Source organism: Mauremys mutica, chromosome 6 (assembly GCF_020497125.1).
Source record: "Mauremys mutica isolate MM-2020 ecotype Southern chromosome 6, ASM2049712v1, whole genome shotgun sequence".
Classification (NCBI taxonomy): Eukaryota; Metazoa; Chordata; order Testudines; family Geoemydidae; genus Mauremys; species Mauremys mutica.
Window position 1 is genome coordinate 102,049,083 of NC_059077.1, and position 21,121 is coordinate 102,070,203.

Here is a 21,121-nt window from a genome sequence, read left to right on the forward strand (position 1 = left end):
ATTGTTTCTCTGGTTCTGGGCTTATTCAGCTGGATGGCATGCTGTGCATTATGAGCTTACAGAGGTACCTTATATCTGTTGATCTATATATGCTTCTCTGCATCGCACTGCAGCAGTTCTCCCTTTTGAGGATGTTCCTCTAGCTCAGCGGTTCTTAAAATTCATTACACTGCGACCCCTTTTTGACAACAAAAATTACTACAGGACCCCATGCAGGGGTGAAGCCAAAGCCCAAGCCCCACCAACCCGGGCCTGAAGCCAAAGCCTGAGCCCAGTTGCTCAGGGCTGAAGCCCTCAGGCTTTGGCTTCAGCTCCGGACTTGGGCCCCCGCAAGTCTAAAGCCTGCCCTGGTGACCCCATTCAAATGGGTCATGCCCCACTTTGGGGTCACAATCCGCAGTTTGAGAATCACTGCTCTAGCTTACTCTACAAGAGAGAGAATCCAGGGCAGATGGTATCTTTAGTAAAGAAAAAGCTGTTACCTTCTTATCCTGATTCTCTGACGAGATCATCTTATTGGATATTCACTTAGCCACTTACCACGCAGAGTTAATTTTTTATTTTCATTTATTTGTATTGCAGTAGCACCTCCGAAAGCAGTTAAGGACTAGGGTCCCGTTCTACTACAAGCACACACTATAATACAAACATCTTTGTCCCCAAAGAGCTGACAATCTGAGATAAGCGACAATAGATGGGTACAGACTCATGAGGGGGCACAAAGCTGGAAGTCAGTGGTTTCAGCACACCAACTGCCTAACGTTAAGGGTTTTTTTGTAGGCATCTTGGCAGAAGAGAATCTCAGGGAGGGAGTTGAAGGGGGTTATCAGGTGGCTTTCTTGATGTTTATGGAGCACTCTTCCCATGCTTTAGGAGAAAGCATGAAAGTACTTGTTTGAAAATGTTACAAGTGGGTGTTGAAGGCTGTAAACATTGGCAGAACAGAGGTGGGAGCTCTTGATAGCTTATGAGCAATGATACTGAGGGTGGGGATAGGCAGTGAAGGGCCTTGAAATAAAGACACAAGTAGTTTGTATTTGAGGTATTTGAGATAGTGGGGAGCCAGGGGAGAGATGCAAAGAGAGGTGATATGGTCAAAGTGACCAGCCAAGAGAGTGATTTTGTAGCAATGTGCTGAAGTGGGGTAAGACTGCATTTGTCAAGGCCAGAGATGATATTGCAGTAGTCAAGATGTGAGGAGATGAGGGAGTGAATGAAGTTTTAGCTGTGTGGATGGAGAAGAAGCATCTTAAAAGATGTTAAGCAGGAAAAACCAGCAAGATTTAGATATGAGGATCTAGAGGGCCAAGTAAAAAATAACACCAGGTTACAGATCGATGACAGGGAGGTTGTTGGTTGTGGTGGTGTGCACTCTTACTGGGAAGGGGTGGGAGGATTATGCATTCTGCTTTGGTCATTGTGAGCTTAAGATGACAGACATCCAAAAAGAGATGTCCGAAAGACTGAGATTTTAGTTTGCAGAGGAGATGAGTACAGAGTATTGAGGCAGATCTGTGAGTTGTCACATAGAGATGATAGTTGAATTTGTTTGATGTTCAGAGATGTCTCTATTGTACTTTTCCCTGAAGCACTTTTTTTTTTTTTTCCTGGAAGCTTTACTTTGTGCTATGCTAAATGGCAGAAAACTTAATGCAGAGTTCAGGTTGCCAGGTGATAGGTCTTACCCTTCCAGAACATCAAATTCAGCAAAACTCAGACTTCTTAAAACAAGGAAATAGAGTTAAGGTAAACACCTCTGGAACCTTAACTCTGTCCCCCTGGAACTGTCAGTAGCCATTGGAATGGCATGCATTCCAGCTGTTTTCACTGTTAAGTGTAACTGCTGAATGGTGGTGGAATAAGTTGGAATAGGTTGAAAGAGCTGTGATTGTGGTAGGAGGAGATCTGCATTGGATTCTCCCCATGTGTTTATCAAAGGAAAGAGATATATACACCTTGAGATTCCAGTCTCCATCATTTCAACACAGGATTGTGTCAGTAGCAGGGCACTGGGATCCTCTTACCACTATTGACAATACCCATGGCATGAAAGCAGTCTGTTGATTTAATGATGAATAGGAAAAAGTACAGGGTTAGGTACTATCCGGTGTGCAAGTGTGAATGGGCCTTAAAAAAAATATATGAAATCGTTAAATTTTACAAATGTGGTATTCTGTCAGGGGAGTGGACTCAGTGTTTGAGTGTACGGCAAATGAAGTAATTCCTGTCCATTAGAGTGAAAAGGCGGAGTGCAAGAAAGTATGTTGTATAAATCTTTATTTGCTCTCTATATTACCTGGTTTTCAGAAGTTTGAATTTTGCTGTACTTGATGCTCTGGAAAGGCACAAACTATCACCGGGCAACCTTAACTCTGCATTAATCAAGTTTTTTGCCTCATAATTTCCTAGGGTTTTTTTTTTTAAATAAAAATATTTGTTGGTGGAAGTTTAATGGTCATTAAGGCAGTTGTAGTTCTCAGCTAAGTTTGCAACTGATGTGCTCCCATGGCTAGGTAGTGATCAAAAGAGCTAGCTTTTATATAGTGCTTTTCATTAGTAGATCCATCAAAGTAAGGATTGGTAAGGCAGGAGCAGCCTTCTTACAGCTCAAGAACATCTGGAGCTCCAGAGAGCTGTCTTTGGCAATAAAGATTCGACTGTTCAACTCCAACGTGAAATCAGTCCTACTGTATGGAGCTGAAACCTGGAGGACAACCAAAACAACCACCAGGAAGATCCAGACCTTCATTAATAGCTGCCTCAGAAGGATTCTCCAGATCCGCTGGCCAGACACCATCAGTAACATCCACCTCTTGGAGAGGACCTGTCAACTCCCAGCAGAGGAAGAAATTAGAAGGAGAAGGTGGGGCTGGATAGGACATACACTACGCAAGCAGCCAACCAACATCACCAGACAGGCACTGCGGTGGAACCCCCAAGGCAAGCGGAAAAGAGGCCGTCCAAGAAATACCTGGCGACGCGACCTTCAGGCTGATAGCAAAAAAATGGGCTATACCTGGAACCAGCTAGAGCGAATGGCCCAGGATAGAGGACTCTGGAGATCTGTGGTTGGCGGCCCATACCCCGATTGGGGTGATGGGCATGAGTGAGTGAGCGATAGGACTGGAAGGGACCTTGAGAGGTCATCTAGTCCAGTCCCCTGCACTCATGGCAGGACTAAGTATTATCTTGACTATTCCTGATGTGTTTGTCTAACCTGCTCTTAAAAATCTCCAATGATGGAGATTCCACCTCCTTAAACAATTTATTCAAGTGCTTAACCACCCTGACAGTTAGGAAGTTTTTCCTTATGTCCAACCTAAACCTTCATTGCTGCAATTTAAGCCCATTGCTTCTTGTTCTGTCCTCAGGTTAAGAAAAACAAATTTACTTCCTCTTCCTTGTAACAACCTTTTACGTACTTGAAAACTGTTATCATGTCCCCTCTCAGTCTTCTTTTTTCCAGACTAAACAAACCCAATTTTTTCAAACTTCCCTCATAGGTCATGTTTTCTAGACCTTTAATCATTTTTGTTGCACTTCTCTGGACGCTCTCCAATTTGTCCACTTCTTTCCTGAAATGCGGCGCCCAGAACTGGACACAATACTCCAGTTGAGGCCTAATTAGCATGGAGTAGAGCGGAAGAACTACTTCTTGTGTCATGCTGACAACACTCCTGCTAATACATCCCAGAATGATGTTCGTGGGTGTTTTTTTTTGCAACAGCATTACACTGTTGACTCATATTTAGCTTGTAGTCCCCTATGACCTCCAATACTTTTCCACAGTACTCCTTCCAAGGCAGTCATTTCTCATTTTGTATGTGTGCAACTGATTTTTCCTTCCTAAATGGAGTACTTTGCATTTGTCCTTATTGAATTTCATCCTATTTACTTCAGACCATTTCTCTACTTTGTCCAGATAATTTTGAATTTTAATCCTATCCTTCAAAGCACTTGCAACCCCTCCCAGCTTGGTATCGTCCGCAAACTTTATAAGTGTACTCACTATGCCATTATCTAAATCGCTGATGAAGATATTGAACAGAACTGGACCCAGAACTGATCCCTGCAGGACCCCACTCATTATGTCCTTCCAGCATGACTATGAACCATTGAGAACTACTCTCTGGGAATGGTTTTCCAACCAGTTATGCACCCATCTTATAGTAGCTCCATCTAGCCTAGGTTGCATTTCCCTGGTTTGTTTATGAGAAGATCATATGAGACTCAAGATATACCACGTCTACTGCTTTTCCCCCTATCCACAAGGCTTGTTACCCTGTCAAAGAAAGCTATCAGGTTGGTTTGACATGATTTGTTCTTGACAAATCCATGCTGGCTGTTACTTATCACCTTATTATCTTCTAGATGTTTGCAAATTGACTGCTTAATTATTTGCTCCATTAACAGAAGTTAAGCTGACTGGTTTGTAATTCCCTGGGTTGTCCTTATTTCCCTTTTTATAGATGGGCAGTATATTTGCCCTTTTCCAGCTCCTCACTCCCCTTCCTATCCCAGTAAGCCAGTGGTTCTCAAACTTTTGTATTGGTGACCCGTTTCACACCGCAACCTTCTGAATGCAACCCCTCTTTATAAATGAAAAACACTTTATTATTTTTTTTTAATATTTAACACTACTGTAAATTCTGGAAGTGAAGCGGGGTTTGGGGTGGAGGCTGTCAGCTCGCCACTCCCACATAAAAACCTCACGATGCCCGCTTTGAGAACCCCTGCATTGAGCCATTAATTGGCACTATAGAAACTGCTTACGTGTAAGACTTTGCTCCCTGCTATCTGCCTTATGCTTCTGCATACACATCACAGGCCACAGCTTACTGGAGGGCTGCATGCTACCTTGGTTGTGTAGTCCAACCTGCACATTTAGATTGCTTCAGCCAGGCTTTCCAAGCCATGCCCCAAGTCCACTGGGTCCACTCCTCCTCCAAACTGCTTCCCCACACTGGGGTGATGTGTATCTTTCTTTATTTTCTGGATTTTTAGATGTTTACATTTTTGTATGTCCTTCTGCCCCCCTCCAGCCCCCCATTCAGGCTCACATGGAAAGGCAGAGAAGAGCTCAAACACAAAGACAGGGGTTCTCAACCTTTTTCTTTCAGAGCCCCCTCCCACCACCAACATGCTATAAAAACTCCATGGCCCAGTGGGGGAGGGAGAGTATTCTAGGCTTCAGCTGTGTGGGGGATGGGGAGCTTCTGTTCTGCAGGGCTGGGAAAGAGCCTTGGGAACCCCATGGGATAGGAGGCTCAAGGCTTCTGCCCCTGTGGAGGGTGAGGTGGCTCAGGGCTTTAGTCTCACAGGGCTGGGGGGTGCTGGGCTTCAGCCCAACGGGGAAGCTTCTCCTGGGGGGCTCTGAGCGGCCTTGGCTGGCCGAGCCCCTGAAACATCTCATGGATCCCTAATGGGCCACAAACCCCTGAGAACTGCTGCCCAAGAGGGGAGAGGGATCAGACCCCTGCAGAGGATAGGGCTCCCCTAGTTCTTAGCACACACATAGAAGGGGAGAATTCAGGGCTGACAGGCCTCTCCATTCATAAACTCCCAACTTCCCCTACTAGCCCTTGTATCCCAATCCCTTCCTCCCCTACACCTATTCCCATTTATCCCCCAACCCTTGCTGCAGACCCAAATCCTTTCCCCCTTATTACCACCCATTACTGCACTCCAATAACTCCTTGCCTCCCATTGAGCACTCATGTAATTTTGTCATAAACAAACAGATCAGGGTTAAGGTCTCTTTTACCTGGAAAGGGTTAACAAGCTCAGTAACCTGAGAAACACCTGACCAGAGGACCAATCAAGGGACAGGATAATTTCAAATCTCTGTGGAGGGAAGCCTTTGTCTGTGTTCCTTGTTTGCTCTGCGTTCTCTTTTTGGATCTAAGAGAGACCAGACATGTCTCCAAGTTCTCCTGGAGTAGTTCCTACTATCCAATAGTGAGTATTAATTAGAAAGGCGGATTAGTCTTATAATTTGATTTCTACATTTGCAATTGTGTGTTTGCTATAGAATTTCTTTACTTCTGTACTGTTATTGCTTTTACTGAGAAAGAAAGGAGGGGGGATTCTCTCCAGAGATGGATAAGTTTAGACCCTGTATTTTTGCATCCTGGTAATACAGAGACAGTTACTTTCTTTTTATTCTTTAATAAATCTTTTCTGTTAAGGACTTGGTTGATCTTTCCTTGGGTGAATTCTCAGGGAAAGGGAAGGAGGGAGGAGGACGGCATCCCTCTGTAGTTGGATCCCGGTATCTCTCCTAGGAAAAGGGAGGGGGGAGGAAGCAGGGGGGAATGGTTTATTTCTCCTAGGTGTAAGAACTCCATGGATTTGGGGCTCTTGGGATCCCCAAGGATTTTGGGGAAGGACTGTGTCCCAATACACGTACATTATTGGGTGGTGGCAGCTTTTACCAGATCTAAACTAGAATTTTAGTTTAGAGGAGTCCATGCAGGTCCCCATTTTGGAACCGAACAGCTCTAAGTGGGGGTGAGACCTATGACAAATTTATTTTCTTTTCAGAAAGCTTAGCACTTTCAGAATATTTTGCTGTACTCATTTAAAAAAAAAAACAAAAAAACAACCCATAAACGAACAACTCAGAGGAAGTAGATTTTTCCCTATAATTTACAGTTCATTCTCAGATTTCTGACCAGAGTAAGACTTCAACTTTTAAAGTTTGAAACCAAGAGTCTATCATTAATCTCAATGATATGTTCTCAGATGAAAGAGAATACCTACTGGAGATGAATACAGCCTGAAATAATAGCTCTGAGATGTGTGAACGGCATCAAGAGTCAGTGAATGTTCCCTTCCCCTCTACCCAGGGCTGGAAAGTTTCTGATGTGTGTCAAACACCCATTCTCAGCTCTTCATCTTAGTTTCAGCAGTGTTGTTGATGCCTGTTCTGAGCATATCTGGTCTAAATTCCCCACCCAGAGGGATAGAGTAGGGCTTCTACAGATCCCAGCTCACATGCATGTAGGGAGAGGAGCTCAGACACCATCAAAAGCAAGCTCTGCCACCCCGAATCTGGCTGACATGAGAGGAGGACAGGGATGTGAGTGTCAGACTCTCATAGATGGGCAGGGGCCCCCAGATTCTGGCAGGCACACAGTAGAGGCATGGAGCAGGGCTCAAACACCCCTAGGTGGGCAGTTACCCCTGGATCACAGGAAGTGAGTAGGGAGCATGGCTCAGATACCCACAGAAAAGCTACCCCCAGAACCTGGCTCACGTGAGCAGGGGACAGACCACCATAGATGGGTGGGGGCTTCAGGTTGTGGTGCACACACAGAAGGGGAATGTGGGGCTGGCAGGCTCCCCTACCTCTATTCTTCAGCCCAGTCCTCCTGTCATTCACTGCCATATCCATCTTCCCAGTTGTGTCACACCCTCCCTCTAATCACCATGACCTCCCCCAAACCCTTTCCTCCTATTCACACCTACTCTTCACTACTAATCACTTTTCCCAGTGAGAATTTTCTTGTGTGGTGTATTTTCTCACAATAGGTTCAAGGTATTCTGAATATTCTGCTGTACTCAAATCACATCTGCTCCCCCTCTTTAAAATCCCCTTTGCTAGAGGTAGATTGGAGCACTATACCTGCTTTTTTACTTCAGATTTCTGCACTAGGTTGGATTTGAGCTGTGTGTGTGGGGTGCTGTTTGGATTCAAGGATTGTGATATTCCCTCAGAGCCTTCCAGGTCCTGTGATTAAAAGGGTAGTCTTCCAGATAGTTAGCCTTTGTCTGAATATGCTCAGATTAATCTACTAATCATACAAACAGGCCTGAACGTCTTTGCAAGCACCTAACTGGAGAAGGAAACTCTTTTTGAAATAACATTTTAACTTGGTTTCCCTCAAAGGACCATAAATTCTGTTGGGGGTAACCTCGAGCATTTGAGATCATAGGACAATGGTCTGAGCCCTCGTTTGATCTATATCTGTGAGCACAAATAGGTTGGCAGAATTTGTCAACTTTAAGGAAAGCTGGTTTCTTTTTTGAGAGTGCTGTATCTCAGGATCCCCTTGGTCAAATGGCCCCAAATTTGGATAACTACCAATTCCACGCCTCCTTTGAGACAACTTAGATAATGTTTTCACCCCTCTTGGCCATGAAAATCTCAAGGCAATCCAAGCAACCGTAGGATTTTAGAGCTCAGAGTTGAGTTTTAAGCAGAAAGCCAGTCTTAACCTTACTATAGCAGAGCAGCCGCTCTGCTACAATTGAAGAAACTGGCTTGGATGTTCAGAGGGCAGCATTTATACTTAGGCCTGGTCTACACTACGCGTTTAAACCGAATTTAGCAGCGTTAAACCGAATTAACCCTGCACCCGTCCACACAACGAAGCCTTTTATATCGATATAAAGGGCTCTTTAAACCGATTTCTGTACTCCTCCCCGACGAGGGGAGTAGCGCTGAAATCGGTATTGCCATGTCGGGTTAGGGTTAGTGTGGCCGCAATTCGACGGTATTGGCCTCCGGGTGGCATCCCACAGTGCACCATTGTGACCACTCTGGAAAGCAATCTGAACTCAGATGCACTGGCCAGGTTGACAGGAAAAGCCCCGCGAACGTTTGAATTTAATTTCCTGTTTGCCCAGCGTGGCGCTCTGATCAGCACGGGTGGCGATGCAGTCCCAAATCCAAAAAGAGCTCCAGCATGGACCGTACGGGAGATACTGGATCTGATCGCTGTATGGGGAGACAAATCTGTTCTATCAGAGCTCCGTTACAGAAGACGAAATGACAAAGCATTTGAAAAAATCTCCAGGCTAGGATAGACAGAGGCCACAGCAGGTCAAATGGACGCTCATGGAGGGAGGGAGGCGGGACTGAGGACTCCAGCTATCCCACAGTCCCTGCAGTCTCCGAAAAGCATTTGCATTCTTGGCTGAGCTCCCAATGCCTGAAGGGTCAAAAACATTGTCCGGGGTGGTTCAGGGTATATCTCGTCAATTTAACACACACCCCCACCCCCCCGTGAAAGAAAAGGGGGGAAAATCGTTTCTCGCCTTTTTTTCAGTGTCACTGTATGTCTACTGCATGCTGCTGGTAGACGCGGCGCTGAACAGCAGCATCCCCTCCCCTTCCTTTCCTGATGGCAGACGGTACAAAATGGTGGAAAACGGTCCTCATCATCCCGTGAGTGCTCCTGGCTGGCCTCGGTGAGGTCGGCCGGGGGCGCCTGGGTAAAAATGGGAATGACTCCTGGTCATTCCCGGCAGATGGTACAAAAGGCTTGGTAACTGTCCTCATCATAGCAGCTGGAGACTGAGCTCCATCAGCGCCCCCCCCCCCCTTCATGTCTAAAGAAAAGATTCTGTACTCCCTGGACTATCATAGCAGCTGGAGGCTGCCTCCCCCTCATTTTATCTCGCTAAAAAGTCGGTGTTTCTTATTCCTGCGTTCTTTATTACTTCATCACACAAATGGGGGGACACTGCCACGGTAGCCCAGGAGGGTTGGGGGAGGAGGGAAGCAACGGGTGGGGTTGTTGCAGGGGCACCCTTTAGAATGGCATGCAGCTCATCATTTCTGCGGGATCTCTGGGGCTCTGACATGGAGCGGCTGTGCTCTCTGGTTCTCTAGTACACTTGCCCCATATTCTAGGCAGGACTGACTCTATTTTTAGACAAGACATAAAGAAGGGAATGACCCAGGGAGTCATTCCCATTTTTGTCCATGCGCCCCTGGCCGACCTCAGCGAGGCCAGCCAGGAGCACCCATGACAGCAGCAGACGGTACAAAAGGATTGATATCCGTCATCACCAATTTCCAAATGCAAACAGTGCAAAATGACTGATAACCATCATCTCATCGCCAATTTACAATGGCAGACTATGCAATAGGGAGGGTAACCGTCTCTGCTACCTTGCAAAGGCAAATGAATGCTGCTGTGTAGCACTGCAGTACCGCCTCTGTCAGCAGCATCCAGTACACATACGGTGACAGTGACAAAAGGCAAAACAGGCTCCATGGTTGCCATGCTATGGCATCTGCCAGGGCAATCCAGGGGAAAAAGGGCGCAAAATGATTGTCTGCCGTTGCTTTCACGGAGGAAGAATTGAGTGATGACATTTACCCAGTATCACCCGCGACATTGTTTTTGCACCATCGTGCATTGGGATCTCAACCCAGAATTCCAATGGGCAGGGGAGACTGCGGGAACTATGGGATAGCTACAGGATAACTACCCACAGTGCAATGCTCCAGAAATCGACGCTAGCCTCGGTACATGGATGCACACCGCCGACTTAATGTGCTTAGTGTGACCACGTGCACTCGACTTTATACAATCTGTTTTAAAAAACCGGTTTCTGTAAAATTGGAATAATCCCGTAATGTAGACATACCCTTAGTTGGGGATAGCTTTCAGCCGCTAGTATGGCAGCTCTGGGCTCTAATCCAAAACCACTGCCCTCATGGGGGGCGGGAAATTAAGAGGGGCATTCTACTCTCATACAGAGGGTGTGAGTCCTAGAAGTGAGACTCATGCACAATATTCTCTACAGAAAAGCAAAATTAAAGGTAAGTGATTTTCCCTTTTCTTCTATATATTTTCATGGTTCTAGTGCTGTCCTTTCAACCTTCATTGCATCAAAGAATATTTTTGATTCATATGCCTTTCCTGAAAAATAACCATTTGCTTATAATTCACCTACTGTTGATAGCCAATCTTGGAAGTGGATCAGGTTGTAGCCAAAGAAGTTTTAAATAATGGTTGTCAGTTTCTTGCATCTGTTGAGGAATTACTAAATGGCACAATCGCATGCATAAGGATGTGTAAGAAAATGCTTGTAGAGTATGCCTTATGTTCAGCAGGGCCTAGGAAATGTCACCCTATGGTGGAATTGAGTTCTGGTGTGCTAAGGATATTACTCAGTTATATGTGGCTCAGAACTTTTCCAGTCTTTAATTAAATTTCAGTGGAAACTTTTTAAAATCTTCCCTTGCAGTAAGTTGTATTTAGACAACAAACATTGCTAGTGCATGGGAACCGTGAAAGTTATATTTGAAAGGGTTTTTTTCATTGTCTCAGCTGAGAGAAATTTTAAAATCAGTTATAGTGGGAAAAAACTAGATTTTTAAAAAAATCAGTTCTAATAAGCTATGGGACTACTTAAAACACAGGTAAAGAAAATTTTTAATTTTTAATTTTAAACCCAACCATCCAACTTTAATGTCCTTATTATTCATTACTTCAGTAAATTATTTGACTTCATAAATGTGGTAATATTTTTGTCTTAAAGTCTCATCCAACTGTTAACAATACTGTTAAAGAGACTGTTGAAGAAAGCTGTCAAGAGCCTACTGAGGGAAGTGAAGAAAAAGTAGGAACCAAAAGGAGAAAGTCTACAGTTCCCAAAGTAAGTGACTATATAAATTAACTGTTTTAGTATCTGCTTGGAAATCTTTTCAGTTACAAATTTTAACAACACAATTCTACATATTTAGTTTAAATGAACAGTGCATTGGTGTTGTGACTAAGTCGTCTTTTTTCAGGCATGAACACTGACATTTGTCCTTATGTAATTACTATTATGTATTAAGCCGTTGTATATAATTTTGAAACAATTTCTTACAACTACCAAGACTTAATTTTTTTAAAATAATAATAAACAAGTCCGATATTAAACAAGTCAGAGATTCAAGATACATTTCAGATAAGTGGAAGGAGAAATGATTGTCAAGACCTATGTCTGTTTCTTTAAAAAGTCTGTCTAGTTAAACCAGTGCAAACCTCTAATGTGGATGCCTATAAACTGACTTAATCCTTACTTATATTAATTTACTTTGCATCAGTGTGTTACTATCAGTAATATAGTATAGTTTCTAGTATAGATGAGGCTTCATTTTTGACATGTAAGGATAAGAGTATAAATGACTTTTAAGTAAACTGACTAGATTTTTAGAGGGATACACTTCACTTTTGAAAACATTCCTTTCTGAAATTTCTACTTTAATTGCTGCTATAAATACAGTCTAATATTGGGGATGAAAAGTATTAGTGTTTTCTAGTTCATTTAGTTTGTGGATTTGACATCACTTGTGTAGTCAGTTAATTGGCCTGCCTAGCCACTTTAACCCCTCCAGGCCTTGTGGAGTAGGCACCCCATCACACCCCTGTATAGTCAAGTTTGGTCTCCTTTGTTTCCGTGAATGTTTTGTATGGAAGAAAGGGAGAGGTTGCTTTTTAAAAAAAAATGGGGGCGGGGGGTGAGTGTAAAACCACAAAATTAGGCTTGGAAAACTGTAGGGAATGATGGAGAGCAATCTTAACAAACAGTTTTAGGGTATGCCTCAAAAATGGAGGAAGTTTATATGTAGATTAAACTGACCTTGTTTATTAAAAACAACTAGGACTCCTTGTGGCACCTTAGAGACTAACATGTTTATTTGGGCATAAGCTTTCATGGGCTAAAAACCCACTTCATCAGATGCATGGAGTGAAAAAATACAGTAAGCAGAATATATATTATAGCCCACAAAAAAAGGGGAGTTGCCTTACCAAGTTGGGGGGGCAATGCTAACAAGCCAATTCAATAACTTTTTGTTACAATTGAATTGGCTCATTAGCAGTGACCCCCCAACTTGGTAAGGCAATGCCCCTTTTTTCATGTGCTATAATATATATTCTGCTTACTGTATTTTTCACTCCATGCATCTGATGAAGTGGGTTTTATTCCACGAAAGCTCATGCCCAAATAAATATGTTGGTCTCTAAAGTGCTACAAGGACTCCTTAGTCTGTATCAGCAAAAACAACAACACGGCTACCACTCTGAAACTTGTTTATTAAATTATTTCAACTAAAGGTAGAAAGCAACTTGATAGCAATGAGTCTGTTGCAGCTGCTGTCCTTTTGGGTTCTTTTAGATTTCGATTAATATAAATTGTGAAATTTAGCGACTTTGGTTTTTCTATTTACAGTTATCTCCAAAACAGGATAATTTATCCACTGAAGTTGAAACAGAAGAAAAAGAGATGGATGCTGCAAAGGAAGAAGATATCCCTTCAGAAAAACCCAGTAGTGAAGTATGTGGGATGTTTTTCTTTCTGCCTAAAGCAGATGTTTGAAATACTACATGCACATTTATCCTTCTTTATACACGCTTTAGGCCCTAATACAGGCTTAAGTATTTCCAGACTACAGTAAAATAAATTAATAAGGAAACCTAAAATGTTAATTTGTAACTAGGGCTGGTTTGAAAACAGGAATTCCATTTTATAAAAAAATATTTATAAAAAATGTTTATATAAAAAAAGTTTTGTTTCAGTACAGAAGGAAACCAAGACGTGTTGAAAACCGAGAGAGAAACTCACACACATCATCCCAGAATAGCCAGCAGTCGGATGGTTAGGGTGCTCACCTGGGATGTGGTACACCCACATTCAGGTTCCTGCTCCATCTGATTTGGGATTTGAACCTGGTTCTTCTGCATTCCACTGGGCCGTGGGCTGTTTTGAGGTCTTTCTCTCCCTTGATTTGACCAGAAATTTCATGCTGGGTCTGAGAAATCTTCCTGACAAAAGTTTAATCAAAACATAAGATGCTTTCAAAATTTCTGTTTGGACAAATCTATATTTTCCAACAAAAAACACTTAATTGAAAAGTTTCTGGCCAGCTCTAATTATGGCATCCTTTTAAACATCTCAGGTTTTTAGCAAATATATCAAAAAGAAACACAATGAAGCAGCCATTATTATTTGTCTTTTATGATACTCAAATTACAAGAACAAACGTCATAAATGAGGTCTTGATATATTTTGATGTACTGCTGAAATATATTCAGTGACTTGATATATTTTCTTTAACCTGTTTAATTTAAATTTAGAGTTCCCACTAATTTTTATCTGGATTATTATTGAACACAAGCTGAAGTTCACTTTGATTTTTAATTTTTACAATTTTTTTTACAAAATGTAAATCAAGAAAAATACAAAACATTTTGAGTAGCTCTTGGAGAAAATGAAAAAAAAAGTGGCATTAATGAGAAAGGTGCATGTGTGTCAAAGGGCCCAAGGGGGTTCAGAGGGAAGTGGCAGAGGTGGGGGGAGTCTTGACTGGAAGTGGTGGGCTTTACCTGAGCATCAGGCAGCTTTGGCCCCAGGAGGCTTTTTGTTACTTGACAGCTTTGGCCCATGGATGCCTGCAGTTGTGGGCAAACTACACAGTGGATCCCCCTACTGGGCTCCTTGCGTCTGCAGGTTTTGCAGCTAGTGTGAATTGTGTGTGTCTTTTCAGATGAAATGAGCTTTGGTGGTGTGGTATAAAACCTTGCAAATTCACCTGAGTTGTGCAGCACAGCAGAAGCTGAAAGCTAGGTGTATCAGAAAGCCAGCCAGCTGTATACCAAATGAGTACAGCGACCAGCTGCATGACACAACACACTGCTAAATAAAACTGCAGTGCTGGCATGGTCAACCAAGTGTTATTCACCATTATGGCTGGAAGCGGCCAGAGATTGCATTTTGTTGCTTGGTCATTTTCTGACTCCCCGCAAATAATGTGATGACTGTGTTTAAAAAAAAAAAGTCTCAGTTTAAAAAGTTTTTGGCATACCACTGACAACAAGTGGAGTAGTATGTGTACCACAGTTGGAGAATATTAAATTCTGAAGAAACTCAGCAATTTAATTCTGTACTACAAAGATGCATTGTTAAGTCTAAGTACAAATATTCTAAATTTGTTGCAGTCACTAACAGAATAATCATCTGACCATGTCTGGGGAGTGGATTAAAATGTAAGGTCAAGTTCTGCTTAAATGTTTATATAACTGAAGTCAGTGGGAGTTAAGAACGTGTATCTGATTGTGGACTTTGGCCCTTAATTATTAGAGTAAATATCAAGCCACCTATACAAGTTGGGTAAAGTTAATTAAGCTAATGTATGTATCTCACTTAATACACACTGGGAAACAAACACATTAGAAATTGAATGTACTAGATGTAACTTGGTGAGTTCAATAAAATATGGCCATACATATTAAACAAAATCCTAATTAGTGTTTAATTTGCAATTTACTAACGTTCGGAACAAGCCATGATACCTTTATCTGTCTCTTTGAAGAGGTGTGTCACTGATTCTTAATCCTCTACTACAGTTTTAGAAAGAAACTTAAATTGCCTAATATTGATACTTGATAACAGATACCTTCATGTGTGCATAGTCTTTTACTAAAATATTGTATATACTAAAGGCTATGGTAAAATGATCCTTCAAGCATCATCATAACTTAAACTAACTCTTTTATGTTTTGTTAACATTCTAAGTGTTACTTTTTCAGGGTGTGGTGAAAGCTAATGATGTACCTGTTCCTAAAGTTGCTAGAAGAGGGAGAAAAAGAAAGGTAACAATATACTTAATTTCTCTACCTATCAATCATTTTGTGATGGTGGCTTTCCTATTGGATTCTCACATTTTTTCAATAACAAATTATATTCCAATCAAAATTAATCTTCATTTGATTTTTTGAATAAATTCAAAACTGTACAGCAGTATGTCAGCAATTCATTCACTTAATAAATCCCTTTAGAATACAATGAAAATGCCAGTAAATCCCATAGTCCAGAAAAGCCCCCTTTCATTGGAAGCTTACACAAAAACAGTGTACCAAATTTAAGTTTTTTAGATCTAAGGAATGTCTTCAATATGTATCTATCTCCTTGGGATTGACATAGATCAGAGAAAGCAAGAGAGATGAGACTGACTAATCTTTTTTTACATTGTGGCTCCTTTATCATAGTGGCATGGCAGTGCTACTGTAGTTAAGGGTGTGTCATGACTTCTGGGTTAGGGTGAGCAACCCAAATTTGGGGTCATTTGAGCCAGGAATTGTGGAAATACAAGTCCTGAAGTACTAGCCATTTTTCAAAAAGTTTCTAGTGGGCCTTTTTTTTTGCACAAAGCTAATGCTCAAAATGTCTAAATGCTCTCATTGGGTGCCATGCACTACCTTGGGTAAAAACTGATCAACTAAGTCTTTGGGGACCCCAAATTGTGAACAGTATTTAAGAACATGTTCACTTATTTGCTTGCGTAAATATGCAGCCTGGAAGGATTACAGTGCACACTCTCCAGTAAAGAAAAAATAAATGAGAGGGTTTCTGTGCAACCACTTTATGCTTGCCTGGGTAGTTGGAGGGATCGTGTTGATGCTGTTTTTATTGATGAACACACTGACACTGATGTTTTTCGTCTTGTGGGAGGAAAAGGAAGAGTTGCATGTGTACCTTCAAGCTGCATTAGGCATTATTTCTATGCAGAATTGTGTAGGTTATGTCAGTAGCAGGACATAAGGCTTTTATTACAAAGGGTATTGTCAGCAATGAGGTGGAATATGGAAGAATTCAAATGTTTTAATGATGGTGAAGTGAAAGTGTAGGTTGAGATGGTATCCTATAAGTGTTAAGGGGGTTGTAAAAGTCTGTGAATTCGTTCTTAAATTGTACACATGGTATTCTTTCTGGGTAGTTGGCTAAGTATGGGTGTGTGTATGCTAGGATCTGGAACCTCTTGAATCTTACATGAGTTTGTGCATATTGAGGCATTTCTCGAAGAGGGCATGGGCCAGCTCTTCCTTTTTTTTTTTTTTTTTTGGTGGTCCTTTAGTAATGTGAGGTGGAAAGATGGAATCCTATGAGTGAGAGTGAATGGACTGTAAAAGGTGGAGAAGAGCGTGTACATTTCAGCAACTGCTGGCAGAATATCAATATGTGTGTTAATTGGGCATTACTGAAAGGGAACAATTTAGTTTGCATGGGCAACCTTAACTGTATTTCCTGGCTTTCAGAAGTTTGAGTTTTACTCAACTCAATGTTGTACAAGGGGACGACATACTATGAAGCAACTTTAACTGTGTTAATGCATGAATGTAGGTTTTTTGTCATTTGAATTCATATTGGTAAGCACTTATTTGTACAAGTAGACCAGATAAAGTCAATGAAACTATTTGTGAGCAGTCACCAATAAAAGTAAGGGTTTCACAATCTAGTCGAAAATTTGAGCCTCACAATTTGTTCTTACGTGATGGAATGCCACTGATTTCCTCTGATAACTCCTCCCCTGTTTTGGTTTTTTCTTCATCTCTGTTTCATTAAAGATTGTTCTGATGCTAATACTTAATAGCTTCATGTAAGTAGGTGCCATTTCTCTACTCCCTTTCCCAAATCAACTGATCTCATCATGCTTTTAAAGATTTGTTTAGTTATTCCATAAAAGAGAGTGCCTGTTCTTTGCGCTAGGTGCTTGTTGACATGTTTATAGTCAGTGTAAATTGAGGATTTTGATCTTCGCTGTTCAAAACAAGTTGTTGAGCAGTTATGTGCTTTAATTCTGCATAGTATAAGCTGTGTCCAGTTTGATTTTTAGAAATTCAGCTCTACTCCATGGGTGGAGTAACCAAGAACAGGAAGGTAAAAATGTTTACAGTGCCAAAAATGTGGTAGGCACTTCACACAACACAGTCAATTTTCTTACCATCTAACTTTAGACAGTGAAAGGTTATAGTAATGAAAATAATATTTTCACTCAATTCTGCAAATGCTCTATTTTTTTTATTCTCTGTACGGGTAGAGTATAACACTAGTTGTGTAATTCTTTCTATTATAAAACTTCTGTTGCTGTTGCACAAAATGTAATTTATTTTTTTTCTGAAGGAAAAAAAAAAAAAAACCTAGGAAATTACATTCCCAACTCTTTAAAAGTGTATTTAAGGTTTTATTAAGTCAAGCCCTCAAAAGTTAAATCGCATAATTAAGGTTTTCTGTGCAAGTCTCTCTTCTTAGGGTATTTCTACACTGCCAAAAAAAAAAAGTATATTCTTAACTCAGGTTATAATAGCAGTGAAGACATGGCAACTCTGCTTTGAACTCCGGCTTTAACTTGAACTGTTAACAACTTGGCTTTTAACTTAGTTTGTGTCGTCTTTGCTATTTTAACCCAAGTTAGCTAACTCAGGTTAGCTAATCCAAGTTGAGAACACGTTTTATTTGCAATATAGATGTAGTCTTTGAGTGTGCGATTTTGTGGTACAGCTGTAGAACTACTTAAATAAGGACTTAAACCTGAAAGAGTATTACTGCACAAGCAGGGAGCTTCAGTCATGAGTGCTTATGACCAGCTCTACTTTCCTCTGCTCCTCATCATTCCTAGTCTCTACCAGTGTTTTTAAAAGGCACTCCCCATCTCTTCAAAGGGGCAGAAGCAAAAAGCTGTATTTACATCTGTGAGACTATGTAGCCTAGTAGATTGAGGGTTGTTCTGTCATTTCTGAGGTCATTAGTTGAAGTTTTCAGTAATATGCCTTTGTGTATTGTGACCAGAGAAGCCCTCCAAAAGAGGAAGAGAGAAAAAAGAACTGAGAACAGAGCTTTCTTCAAAGTTTAAGCCTTCCAAATCAAGCTTAAAAAAACCTCACAGGGTCTTTTAATAAGTTTTTCAGGTTCCCCATCATCTTCCATCCTGTCACCCATTCTTCCTCTGAGCCAGTTAAAAAAAAAAAAACACTGAAGGATAGCGTTGCCATTCTAATTTCTCGAGGGAAAAAGGAGCTATGTTTTCTGGAGAATTTATTTTGTAGGTCTTCATTCAAGAGTCGTCTTGGTACGAAAGAGAACAGACTAGTTTGTGCCACTGCTGGTTCTGTCCAGGCTGATTAACAGTGTGCAAGGCCCATTTCTTTATGGAGTCCAGGCCTTTCTGATACAGAGATGTCTCAAAAAAATTTCCTCATAATTTTCATTGTCCTACCAGGAATCCCATCTCCATGCACCAGTTTGCCTGGACCACCAATGCTACATACATTTTGCAACATTGCATTACCAGTTCCTGGCAGTACTGTTTGCTTCTCTCATGATCCTTGTTTTTCTCACAACTCTGATGGTAACTCTGAAGCCCCACCTACAACAGGTGACTTGTTGATACCCATCTGAGATGTAACCGGTCAATAAGCAATGGGAAGAATCTTTACTTGAGTTCCGCAGCCGCCTCATCTGTTTTCAGAGTTGCCCCTTAGTACCTCCTCAAGATCTGGTCTACCTCTGGGTATTCTATTAGACATTTATGGTTCTAGTTGCCCAGGGAGAGATTTCACAATTTCTTTCTCTGATGATTCCATTCATTTTGAACGACAGTTACCAGAAGTGGAAACTTTTCTATGGTGGGGATGCACTTCTCTACAAATTTTCCTTTTTAATAATGGACTTTCCAGAATCAGGAAGCAGATTATCTTCTGCATCACCTGAGGAAACTCAGATAGGCCCCATTTAGTTCAGGCAAATGGTTGTCCTATGAAGTTAATCACAACTTCCTAGATTTGCAAACCCTTAAGAAGGTGGTTCTGACTTTCTCTTCTTAAGACTCCCTCTGGGTTTACTGCTGTTTACTTGAAAAGCAACAATTGGACCTCCGTGGCATACTGACACTTCAGGTTGGAACAAGAAAGTAAAGTTAAAAAATCCTGAATAAAGCAAGGGAAGCTCTCTGCTACTACAGCAGGAAGTTTTGTAGATTTATTTTTTGTGTTCAGTAGTGTCTACTGGGTGCTTTCCAAGCCCTCATTAAGTGCAGTCCCTTATGTGAGGAGCCTGCAATATAAAGCATCTAATGATTAAAACCACTTATGTTTAAGCAAAAAATTAGCCTTTGTATCCAATGATTAAACACATGGTGATTGGACCCATAAGATAAAAACTAAATAATTGAATCCTAAAGTAGTTAACAGAAATGTAGTGGTTTAGACACTGATTCCTATAGCTATCCAGCATTTTGAACCTCTTGGTCTGGGAGGAACTTCTAGTCCAGGACCCCCTCAAATTCCCAGACCATCAGCACTGGAGGCACTTGGCCTGAAACCTGAGATATTTTGCTTTCTAGAGCATGAATACTTGGTAGAGCATGTAGACTTGTTGCTCACATTTTGAAACTGTTCATAAATCCATTCTGAGAACTTGGTACTCATGATGCGTTTGAAAGAACAAAAATCCCATTGTTTCTGACAACCAGAGCTATATAACCTGGAGTTTCTTCTAGACATGGCTCTTGACTGGACATGAGTCCTACCTTTCTGAAAGTCCAAGTCTCACTGTTTAGGAGCTTTGCGGTATATTCCTTCCACCTTTAGCCTCACACTTCCTAATCCTTTAAACCTATATCTCTTCAGAGACAACATCTGGAGTCTATGTGTATTATGTGCATCGCTGAACCTGGTTTTTTTTGTTGTTGGGTTTTTTTAATATATGGTGGAGTCTTCCCCATATTTCCTATTAGAATGTTTTTCTATTAATAGTTACATCAGTGAGGAGTGTTAATAAGTTTGAAGGCCTTATTCATCTGGAATCCTTACATGCAACTTTTTCCAGATGTGATTCTTAGACCTTCACCAAAATTTTCTGTCTCCAAAAATTATGATGTTAATTTGAACCAATGTATTTAAACATAAGAATGGCTAAACTGGGTCAGACCAATAGTCCATCCAGCCCAATGTCTTCTGATAGTGAGGAGTGAACAGAACAGGGCAATTGTTGAGTTACCCATCCCCTGTCATCCAGTGCTAGCTTCTGGAGGTCAGAGGTTTGTGGACACCCAGAGCATGATGTTGCATCCCTGACCATCTTGGCTAATAGCCATTAATGGACCTATCCTCCAAGAACGTATCAAATTATTTTTTAAACCCAGTTATACCTCTGGCTTTCACAACATCCCCTGGCAACAAGTTCCACAGGTTGTGCATTGTGTGAAGAAGTACTTCCTTATGTTTGTTCAAACCTGCTGCTTATTAATTTCATTAGGTGACCTGCTGTTCTGATGTTGCGTTTTGTTATTTGTCTTTCTCGTGTTCTAAGCCCTTCCACACAAGGATATTGATTGCAAACGTAGATGTAGTCATGACTGACAGTCTTTTTACACAAAACTAACCTTTGGAGAAAATCAGGCACGTTTTAAGATTAGGTGGTTGACCTAAGAAGGGATACAGTGTGTCCATATCCACTATTTCCAGATGGATACATTCAGGAATTTGTCAGGTCTATAAATTGTTCATCAGAGATTTCCTTCCTTCTGTGAGGGCTCACTCAGTCAGGCATGTGGCCT

General features: G+C 41.4%; 1 protein-coding gene across 2 annotated transcripts in view; it reads left to right on the plus strand.

The window, feature by feature from the left end:
- Positions 1-21,121, plus strand: part of PSIP1 (PC4 and SFRS1 interacting protein 1) — a 61,699-nt gene that overhangs the window by 9,369 nt on the left and 31,209 nt on the right. For both annotated transcript variants that reach the window (XM_045021117.1, XM_045021116.1), the window contains exons 5-7: positions 11,281-11,397; positions 12,961-13,065; positions 15,318-15,380. In XM_045021117.1, the coding sequence (XP_044877052.1) occupies positions 11,281-11,397; positions 12,961-13,065; positions 15,318-15,380 (285 nt within the window). The remainder of the gene's footprint in view (positions 1-11,280; positions 11,398-12,960; positions 13,066-15,317; positions 15,381-21,121) is intronic.